This window comes from Polypterus senegalus, chromosome 11, assembly GCF_016835505.1.
Source record: "Polypterus senegalus isolate Bchr_013 chromosome 11, ASM1683550v1, whole genome shotgun sequence".
Classification (NCBI taxonomy): Eukaryota; Metazoa; Chordata; class Cladistia; order Polypteriformes; family Polypteridae; genus Polypterus; species Polypterus senegalus.
Window position 1 is genome coordinate 18,662,387 of NC_053164.1, and position 12,103 is coordinate 18,674,489.

Here is a 12,103-nt window from a genome sequence, read left to right on the forward strand (position 1 = left end):
AATGATTTTGGAGGCATTTACTGGAACTTATACAGATTATACAGTATGTTTAAATCCAACTCCAAATTCATTGTGCCACTGCTGTCAGCAGTTCCATCAACAATGAAGAGAAGTGTGCCACTACCTATGGCAGCCATACATGGCCAAGCCATAACACCCCTACCACTGCGTTTAACAGATGACTTGGTATGCTTTGGGCAGTTCCTTTTCTGCAGGTTCTTTTAAGTCCTTTTTCCCAAACTGTAATCTGACCATCCTGTTTTTTTGGCTAACTAGTGGTTTGCATCTTGCAGTGTGGCCTCTGTGTTTCTGTTTATGAAGACTTCAACAGATAATCATCTATGACACATCCATATCTGCCTCCTGAAGACTGTGTCTGATCTGTCAGACAGGCGTTTGAGGATTTTTCTTTACCATTGTGAGGATTCTTCTGTCATTAGCAATGGAGGTTTCCCTTGGCCTATCAGTCCCTTTGTGATTCCTGAGCTCACCAGATTGTTAGGTCATCCTAAGGTTTTACTGATGTCTGATGGTTTTAATCTTGGTTTTCAGCCTCATAATGGCATCTTTGACTTTCATTGGTATAGCTCTTGTCCTCATATTGAACAATGGCAACTACAGATTCCAAAAGGGTAGAAGCAAGCCAAAGTATCATATGAAGCAATGAAACTCACCTGAGTAATCACAAATACTTGTGACACCAATTGTCCCAAACATTATGGTGGCCTGAAATCGGGGGACTGTGTAAAAAAGGTCATTTCTACATGGTGTAGCCACAATTAATATGTAAATCACCTTAAATGAAAGTCTGCAGTGTGCATTTTAATCACAATCTCTGAATTGTTTGATTTGTAATTTTAAACTGTGGAACAGAGTGGTATATCAAGAAATATTTATCATTACCCCAAACATTATGGAGGACACTGTAAATGAACTAATGTTAAGTAGGAATGTTACCTAGGAAATATCTTTGTGACTCGCTCATTTCCCCCATTACCGGGCAACTTGTCAGTTTCCTGAGAGAGTTATGAAAGTACCTACGGTGTAGCAATGCTTTTGAACCCAGGGATTGAAACAAGTGATAAATCTTGTTAGTGTTAATTCTACCCTCATGCATGCCCCGCTCAAAATGCAGACTATTCTAAGGGTTTTGCATATGATCATATGATACTACAGTACACTCCTGACATATGCTTACCCATTTTCTAGCAGGATGGCATTTTTGATTAACCTTGTGGTGCTGTTATGCAGTCAATTAATTAAATAAAAAAAACTTAAAACTGCATTCTGTAATACACATACACACACATATACATATGAGAGGTTTTCAACCTTTTTTCTTGGCATACCATCCCCTAGAATTTAAATACTTTGAAGTACCACAATTTTTTTTTGTTTTAGGCTTAAATTGCTAAGTACTATACTCTTTTGCGTAAAATAAGAGTTTATATTTTTTTAAACCATAAAATATATTGTATTTGGGGTGTTATATTACAGATATTAGTGGATAGTTTATGTGCATGTGTTTCTTTCGATTTTTTGAAGGGCACCTTATTTATTTGTTTAAGTTTTTTTTTTAATGTAAGCAACAGTAGTGTGGTTTGTCATGGAATATAAATTAGAATGCATGAAATTTAAACATTTAACAAAATATTAATAGTTTGGAACTTGAATTTCTTGCGTGGTAGAGAGATGGATATCCCAATAGGTTAACAACAAAGCTATTGGCTTTGGAGGATTTCAGCATGGGGTTTATAAGTAATATATGTGTGTATATATATACCTGTGTGTATACATATATATATATATATATATATATATATATATATATTGTGGACTCGGACCCCGGACCTGACACAGACGGACATCATAAGTTCCACCACACACTGTTTATTTACACTATTTACAAGTCCATATACGTGCACCACAAACCCCAGTGCCTCTTGCACCGCTCCCCCAATGTCCAGCCCTCACAGTCTTTGTGCCTTCCTGGCCGCCTCCAGTCCTCTCTCTCCAGCTCCGTGTCTCTTCCACCCGACTTCCGCCTTCGACTGAAGGGAGGCGGCCCCTTAAATAGGAACCCGGATGGGCTCCAGCTGCGCACCCGGCACTCCTCCGTAGACACGCCCCAGTGTGGCGGAAGTGCCAGCTGCGCACCCGGAAGCTGTCCGGGTGTCCCCTGTCATCTTCCCCCCCGCAATTCCTGGTGTGGCGGAAGTGCTGGGCTCCAGGAATATTCAGGCACCGGGGCGCTGCCTGGCAGTGGCCACGGGTCCCTACAGGGCTGGGCTTCCAAGCCCTTTACCCGAGGCCCCCAACACAACCAGGACGGACGCCCCCTCGCAGTCCGGAGGAGGCACAAGCCCTCCTCTGGTCTTCCTGGCGCGTCGGGCTGCCACAATATATATATATATATATATATATATATATATATATATATATATATATATATACATATACATACACACACCCACCTAAAGGATTATTAGGAACACCATACTAATACGGTGTTTGACGCCCTTTCGCCTTCAGAACTGCCTTAATTCTACGTGGCATTGATTCAACAAGGTGCTGAAAGCATTCTTTAGAAATGTTGGCCCATATTGATAGGATAGCATCTTGCAGTTGATGGAGATTTGTGGGATGCACATCCAGGGCACGAAGCTCCGTTCCACCACATCCCAAAGATGCTCTATTGGGTTGAGATCTGGTGACTGGGGGGGCCATTTTAGTACAGTGAACTCATTGTCATGTTCAAGAAACCAATTTGAAATGATTCAAGCTTTGTGACATGGTGCATTATCCTGCTGGAAGTAACCATCAGAGGATGGGTACATGTTGGTCATGAAGGGATGGACATGGTCAGAAACAATGCTCAGGTAGCCCGTGGCATTTAAACGATTGCCAGTTGGCACTAAGGGGCCTAAAGTGTGCCAAGAAAACATCCCCCACACCATTACACCACCAGCCTGCACAGTGGTAACAAGGCATGATGAATCCATGTTCTCATTCTGTTTACGCCAAATTCTGACTCTACCATTTGAATGTCTCAACAGAAATCGAGACTCATCAGACCAGGCAACATTTTTCCAGTCTTCAACTGTCCAATTTTGGTGAGCTCGTGCAAATTGTAGCCTCTTTTTCCTATTTGTAGTGGAGATGAGTGGTACCCGGTGGGGTCTTCTGCTGTTGTAGCCCATCCGCCTCAAGGTTGTGCATGTTGTGGCTTCACAAATGTTTTGCTGCATACCTCAGTTGTAACGAGTGGTTATTTCAGTCAAAGTTGCTCTTCTATCAGCTTGAATCAGTCGGCCCATTCTCCTCTGACCTCTAGCATCAACAAGGCATTTTCGCCCCCACAGGACTGACGCATACTGGATGTTTTTCCTTTTTCACACCATTCTTTGTAAAACCTAGAAATGGTTGTGCGTGAAAATCCCAGTAACTGAGCAGATTGTGAAATACTGAGACCGGCCCGTATGGCACCAACAACCATGCCACGCTCAAAATTGCTTAAATCCCCTTTCTTTCCCATTCTGACATTCAGTTTGGAGTTCAGGAGATTGTCTTGACCAGGACCACACCCCTAAATGCAATGAAGCAACTGCCATGTGATTGGTTGATTAGATAATTGCATTAATGAGAAATTGAACAGGTGTTCCTAATAATCCTTTAGGTGAGTGTGTGTATATATGTATATATGTATGTATGTATATATATATATATATATATATATATATATATATATATATATATATATATATATATATATATATATATATATATATATCTATATATATATATATATATATATATATATATATATATATATATATATATCTATATATATATATATATATATATATATATATATATATATATATATCATTGTTACCTTGCTTTGGTTTCAAAAGCCCATGAACAAATTAAACTTATTGTTTGTTGATTCATTTACAGGAATTAAGCATGTTGTTTCAGTATCCTTCTGTATGTCATATGACTGGAGAAATTTGCCTTGTACATCAAAAAATTAACGAACTTCTAGTCCATATGAACTTTGAAAAATACTTAATGAATGTGTGTTATTTTGGAGTTATGTATGGTCAGATGTCTGCGAGGTTGGTGCCCCTGCTGAAGTTGTAGTGCATCCAGGATAGCCCTTCACTCCCTGCAATGCTGAACTGGATACGCCTGTCAGAAAATGGATAACTGAGTGAACAATTGTAGCCATGTTCATAACAGTCTGAGGGTAAATGTGAAGCTTCCATTCCTTTATTGAGGCTGTGTAGTATGCTTCCTGGAGTGCAACTGAATGAAAGCGTCACTCTCTTTCTCTTGTGCAGTGGGGTTCTGACTCCCTCTTTGCCTTTGTTCTCATTTGAAGTTCATGACTTTTTCTTTTGTTGTGTTCCCTTGTGTTTCATCTTGTACTTGTAATTCATCTGATAGACAGTGGAGCTTGAAATGTATGTTCCCCCACCCCACTGAAAAAGTACTCAAAGGTCCCACAGCACCAACTACACAGTTTTATTGTTTATTTCTGTGATGTAAACAATACCATAGTTAAGACATTGAAAGCAGCAGAGTCAGATATACATGAACAAGGACATTTAAGCTGCTCTATTTTACTGTTTTGGAAAGCTTCAGAGACATTTGTTTTCACTAGATGCATACCCACCTTCACTTTGCCCCTGTGCGTTTTGCTCCCTTAGCTGGTTTCAACCAGGCAGTAAAGTGAGACACTTGTAGCCACACCTGGATCTGACAGTTTACTCCTTGGACTAAACTGAGAGTAGCACATTTGTTTTATAATCTCTCCTTTTTATTTCAGAATAACTTAGCTTAGAAAGGTTTGCAAATTATCAAAGTAGTCCTTTGAGTCCCCTGTGATTGATTCACTTAGATAAGTAGCACATTACATTCATGCATGTAAATTGAAAGATTGTTTCCTTTACCTGGCATTTTTGCTGTTTTTTTTTTACTACATGCCTGTTGTCCACTGCTTTTTACTTACTTTAACTATGATTACTGAATAGCCATTGGACGTTTAAGAAATTCAATAAATGTTTTTTTTCATTTCCATTGTTAAATTTGCACAAAAATTCTCTGCCTACAGAATGGCACATATTTAAGGCATCCTTTAATATAGTAATTGAAGATAATATGCTGATTTATAAACAAGAAAATCCAAATACTATGGTGAGACTAAATGTTGACATAATAATTTGCACAAAGGTTGCAGTGGTCATATTTTTACCATTGCAGTGGTCAGTAAGTTTTGTAATTGTCAGATGCGTATATTTTATCTATTAGAAGGGTTGGTCTGTATCAGTCTACAAAAAATCTACATCAGTGCCCCTGGTTCTAATTATAACACACTGCATCATAAAAATATTGACTTATGTCTTTAATAATTATGATTTTGCAAAGTAAATTAAAATTCTTATCTAATAAGGAAAAACCCATTTTTTTATGCCAGCCTGAGACAGCGCAATATGAAATTGATTGTACAACTAAGAGATGTTTAAATAAAAAATTATACTTATCATTTCTTTTGTAAGTCACTTTCAGTCAGTGTTAATTTTGTTGATAAAAACTAAGATGAAAAATAATCTTCAATGACATTTTTTCTCGGACAAAAATGGAACAAAAACTAAATGAAATTTAGAAAGTTAAGACGAATGCTTTTAAAATGAAATTATTAGCAAAAACTAGACAAAACGAAGATGTTAGAAACCGCAACTAGACAATGATCTATGTGAAGCTTTTTACACATCTCTGTTATTTTTGACATGGTCGCCAACAAATAATGAGCTTGAATGCAGTGGTTCAATTTAAAAAACTTGTATCCACGAATGTAATTGGCTAACACTAGTTTGGGTGCCATCAGGAAATCATCATGTCAGCCAGAATCCCTGCTCCACTACATTGGCCAACATGACTCTTGGGCTAAAAAAAGCGGTCAGAAATCTGGACCAACTTTAATTACAATGCTGACAAAAATAAAGCCCAGTGTAAGCTATGTAGAAAGGAACTCACAGGAAACTGTCCAATATTAATGCATCAAGTGTGTTGGTTTATTTTAGGTGTGCTGCTAATTGGGATGTCACATCGATAGTGAGGTCGGCACTGCACTCTTGAGTGATCGCAAATATACAAATAACTTCAGGTGGCACAATAATATGAGTAAAAATTACATATGAAAAAGTGGTGGTGATGATACAGCATCACATCAACACATTGAAAATAAAAACGGCAGAAGTCATGTCTGGCAATGCTGTGTTCTCGAGAGTTTCAGCATTCGATTGAGGGAAAACTTGCTTATAAATAAATAAAAACACAACACACACACAGGATTGTGGTATTGCCAGTTTTTTCCCCTTTATGAGTTACTTAAGAAACTGCGCTGAGCCTCAGTATTTGAGTTTCTAATTGTTTTAGCTTGTAGGACATTTTGTACAACTAATTAAATGACATTTTTTTGGTGTAGTTAAAAACTTTTAATACAGTGTCCTGCACAGTCCCGATAAGGAACGGAAGTTTTTCACATTCTTTCCTCAATTGTAATGAGCATATGTAGACATTTATCTGCATATCCATCCATTTTGGAACTAGTGCATATAATTGACTAATTTATTTTTACTTTTAGTCGACTGAAACACATGCACTTTTTCTTGACTAATATTAATTTACTTTTTGTCGACTAAAAATAACAATACGCAAGTGACTAAAATGTGATTAAAACTAAAATGCAATTTTGCCAGAAGACTAAGACTAAAACTAAATCAGAATGCATTTTCATAATTAATACTGTTTTCAGTAAAGATGTATGCTAAATAATTGTAATAATTACATTGAAGAAACCTGATCCTCTTTTGTAGTATGCAACCCAATCTGTACAGACTTCTCAATAAGGTCTCTTGTGTGTAATGGACAATATTGTCACTTGTTTGTTTATGAAATACACCTATCAAGGTTTTTAACCTGCCCTCTTTCCCATTTATATTTAAAACATTTCTTTTTTTAATTAAAGGAATACAGTACTCCACCCAAAATAACATTTTTCTGTGTTGCTTACCACATTTATTTTGCAGTGATGGCCGAGAAAAATGTTTTATCTCATGTTTACATGCGTAGCAAAAATAATACAAGCCAGTGGGGACCAAGGTTGTGCAATGACAAATTTTGTGGAAAATGTCAATGGAGGGAGGGGTTCCCTGTGCTCATGTCACATAATCCACATGTCAGTTATACAATTGTATTCTCATAACATACAACAACGTTTGCCAGTTTTGCTAAAATGGGGACAAAGAAAGATCTTTTTCTATTTATTTTTCGATCATTAAACAAATACCTTCAGATAAAACAAAGGCAAATCATAAGTAGGAAACACAAGTCACATGGGACTGGGCTTTTGAGGACTCGTAACCAGTGAATGGAGGAGTGATGGGTCTTCAGTTTAGAATCTCAGTCCCATGTGACTTTAGCTTCCTCTTCATGAAATACACTGATCTTTCCAGAAGTATCTAACAACATTTTAGCAAAAAATGCATATATTTAAGCGTTACACTGGATTACTGACATGTGGATTATGCAACATGAGTAAGATTAAATTTTATTTTTCTTTTTTCCTTGGGCATTTTTAACATTGATTGCCTTTGTATAGCATTGGTTATGTATGGCTTGTATTATATCCAAACTCTTTTACTTTTGTTCTGCATGAAAACATGAGATTAGAATTTTTTCCTGCAAATCACTCAAAACTAAGTGGAGTAGGTTACATAAATTAAAAAAACAACATTGAAGTTTTCTGTTCCTTTAACATGAAACATTGGCATTGTAAGTATTATTTTAATAAGTCTGAAATAGCCAGAATGTTATGTGTGTGATAATTAATACCATTTTGTCAACAGTACCTAGCAAATCCATAGAAGTGACTCTGTATTTGAATCCCCATTCACCACCTCTCTTCTGCATTTTAAAGCAAAGGCTCTGTGTAAGTAGAAGCACTGGGCAAATGCAGCTTTGTGATAGACAACAAATCAACTATAATGAGTCAGCAAGAATCTTATTACAATTTACAGTTTTAGACTGACATGCATAATCAGTTTTTATTTTGTATTTTGAACTTATATACTGTAAATTATATTGTACAATATGGAATTGGAGCTCAAAAAGTGTATGCTACTGCTTAAAAGAAATAACAGAAGCAAATCTTTGTTTGTTTGTAGAGGCTGCACAGAGGAGTATGAGATGAGGACAGTTGACCAGAAGCCAGAGTCTGATAACCTTCCTGCTTCATACAGAGCACCTTATCGGAGTAACTCAGCCTGGCAATGGTCTTCACAAAATGCATCTCAACCCCAGAGGTGGATGACGCCAGGCATGATCCAACAACCTGTTGCCTGGCCACAGAAACCTGTAGTGGCAGTACCGTATAGAGAACCTCAGCCTCTACAGAACAAAAGGTAAGGAGGTTATCATTCTGTTATATTTATTATATATATGTGTATATATATATATATATATATATATATATATATATATATATATATATATATATACAGTGGTGTGAAAAACTATTTGCCCCCTTCCTGATTTCTGATTCTTTTGCATGTTTGTCACACAAAAAGTTTCTGATCATCAAACACATTTAACCATTAGTCAAATATAACACAAGTAAACACAAAATGCAGTTTTTAAATGATGGTTTTATTATTTAGGGAGAAAAAATCCAAACCTAGATGGCCCTGTGTGAAAAAGTAATTGCCCCCTGAACCTAATAACTGGTTGGGCCACCCTTAGCAGCAATAACTGCAATCAAGCGTTTGCGATAACTTGCAATGAGTCTTTTACAGCGCTCTGGAGGAATTTTGGCCCACTCATCTTTGCAGAATTGTTGTAATTCAGCTTTATTTGAGGGTTTTCTAGCATGAACTGCATTTTTAAGGTCATGCCATAGCATCTCAATTGGATTCAGGTCAGAACTTTGACTAGGCCACTCCAAAGTCTTCATTTTGGTTTTCTTCAGCCATTCAGAGGTGGATTTGCTGGTGTGTTTTGGGTCATTGTCCTGTTGCAGCACCCAAGATCGCTTCAGCTTGAGTTGACGAACAGATGGCCGGACATTCTCCTTCAGGATTTTTTGGTAGACAGTAGAATCCATGGTTCCATTTATTACAGCAAGCCTTCCAGGTCCTGAAGCAGCAAAACAACCCCAGACCATCACACTGCCACCACCATATTTTACTGTTGGTATGATGTTCTTTTTCTGAAATGCTGTGTTCCTTTTACGCCAGATGTAACGGGACATTTGCCTTCCAAAAAGTTCAACTTTTGTCTCATCAGTCCACAAGGTATTTTCCCAAAACTCTTGGCAATCATTGAGATGTTTCTTAGCAAAATTGAGACGAGCCCTAATGTTCTTTTTGCTTAACAGTGGTTTGCGTCTTGGAAATCTGCCATGCAGGCCGTTTTTGCCCAGTCTCTTTCTTATGGTGGAGTCATGAACACTGACCTTAATTGAGGCATGTGAGGCCTGCAGTTCTTTAGACGTTGTCCTGGGGTCTTTAGTGACCTCTCGGAGTCGTCTCTGCGCTCTTGGGGTAATTTTGGTCGGCCGGCCACTCCTGGGAAGGTTCACCACTGCTCCATGTTTTTGCCATTTGTGGATAATGGCTCTCACTGTGGTTCGCTGGAGTCCCAAAGCTTTAGAAATGGCTTTATAACCTTTACCAGACTTAGATCTCAATTACTTCTGTTCTCATTTGTTCCTGAATTTCTTTGGATCTTGGTATGATGTCTAGCTTTTGAGGTGCTTTTGGTCTACTTCTCTGTGTCCGGCAGCTCCTATTTAAGTGATTTCTTGATTGAAACAGGTGTGGCAGTAATCAGGCCTGGGGTGGCTACGAAATTGAACTCAGGTGTGATACACCACAGTTAGGTTATTTTTAACAAGGGGCAATTACTTTTCACACAGGGCCATGTAGGTTTAGATTTTTTCTCCCTAAATAATAAAACCATCATTTAAAAACTGCATTTTGTGTTTACTTGTGTTATTTTGACTAATGGTTAAATGTGTTTGATGATCAGAAACATTTTGTGTGACAAACATGCAAAAGAATAAGAAATCAGGAAGGGGGCAAATAGTTTTTCACACCACTGTATGTGTGTATATATATATATATATGTGTATATATGTGTATATATATATGTGTGTATATATGTATATATATATATGTGTATATATATATGTGTATATATATATATATATGTGTGTATATATATATGTGTATATATGTGTGTATATATATATATATATATATATGTGTGTATATATATATATATATGTGTATATATATGTGTGTATATATATATATATATATATATGTATATATATATATATATGTGTGTATATATATATATGTGTATATATATATGTGTGTATATATATATATGTGTATATATATATATATATATATATATATATATATGTTGTGTATATATATATATATGTGTGTATATATATATATGTGTGTATATACACTGCTCACAAAAATTAAAGGAACACTTTAAAGAAACACATTAGATACATCAGATCTCAATATGAAGTTGGATATCTATACAAATAACGACAGGGCAATGTCTTAGGAACAAAAGGATGCCAAGTCTTTTAATGGAAATAAAAGTTTTCTGCCTACAGAGGGCTCAATTGTGTAGACACCCTAAAATCAGAGTGAAATGAAGATGTGGCAGGCTAGTCCATTTTTCAAAAACTTAATTTCTGCTACTCAAAATGCTTTTCAGTATCTTGTGTGGCCCCACGAGCTTGTATGCATGCTTGACAACGTCGGGCATGCTCCTAATGAGACGACGGATGGTGTCTTGTGGCATTTCCTCCCAGATCTGTATGAGGGCATCCCTGAGCTGTTGTACAGTCTGAGGAGCAACCTGGCTGGCGCCTAATGGACCAAACATAATGTCCCACAGATGTTCTATTGGGTTTAAGTCAGGGGATCGTGAAGGCCATTCAATTGTTTCAATTCCTTCATCCTCCAGGTACTGCCTGCATACTCTTGCCACATGAGGCCGGGCATTGTCGTGCATTAGAGGAAACCAGGACCTACTGCACCAGCGTAGGGTCTGACAATGGGTCCAAGGATTTCATCCTGATACCTAATGGCAGTCAAGATGCCGCTTGTCTAGCCTGTAGAGGGCTGTGAGTCGCCCATGGATATGCCTCCAAGATCATCACTGACCCACCACCAAACCAGTCATGCTAAACGATGTTACAGGCAGCATAATATTCTCCACGGCTTCTCCTGACCCTTTCACGCCTTTCACATATACTCAGGGTGAACCTGCTCTCATCTGTGAAAAGCACAGGACGCCAGTGGTGGACCTGCCAATTCTGGTATTCTATGGCAAATGCCAATTGAGCTCCCCGGTGCTGTGCAGTGAGCACAGGGCAGTAGACATTTGGGCCCTCAGGCAACCCTCATGAAGTCTGTTTCTGATTGTTTGGTCAGAGACATTCACACCAGTGGCCTGCTGGAGGTCATTTTGTAGGGCTCTGGCAGTGCTCATCCTGTTCCTCCTGCCCAAAGGAGCAGATACTGGTCCTGCTGATGGGTTATGGACCTTCTATGGCCCTCTCCAGCTCTCCTAGAGTAACTGCTTGTCTCCTAGAATCTCCTCCATGCCCTTGAGACTGTGCAGGAGACACAGCAAACCTTCTGGCAATGACACGTATTGATGTGCCATCCTGGAGAAGTTGGACTACCTGTGCAACCTCTGTAGGGTCCAGGTATCGCCTCATGCTACCAGTAGTGACACTGACTGTAGCCAAATGCAAAACTAGTGAAGAAACAGTCAGAAAAGATGAGGAGGGAAAATGTCAGTGGCCTCCACCTGTTAAACCATTCCTGTTTTGGGGTCATCTCATTGTTGCCCCTCTAGTGCATCTGTTGTTAATTTCATTAACACCACAGCAGCTGAAACTGATTAACAACCCCTCTGCTACTTAACTGACCAGATTAATATCCCATAAGTTTCATTGACTTTATGCTATACTCTGATTAAAAAGTGTTCCTTTAATTCTTTT

The 12,103-nt window shown here is 38.0% G+C and overlaps 1 protein-coding gene across 4 annotated transcripts in view; it reads left to right on the plus strand.

Annotated features, from left to right (window-relative positions):
* Window positions 1–12,103, plus strand: part of sipa1l3 (signal-induced proliferation-associated 1 like 3) — a 306,750-nt gene that overhangs the window by 225,307 nt on the left and 69,340 nt on the right. For all 4 annotated transcript variants that reach the window (XM_039768114.1, XM_039768115.1, XM_039768116.1 and 1 more), the window contains one exon: window positions 8,232–8,468. In XM_039768114.1, coding sequence (XP_039624048.1) covers window positions 8,232–8,468 — 237 coding nt within the window. The remainder of the gene's footprint in view (window positions 1–8,231; window positions 8,469–12,103) is intronic.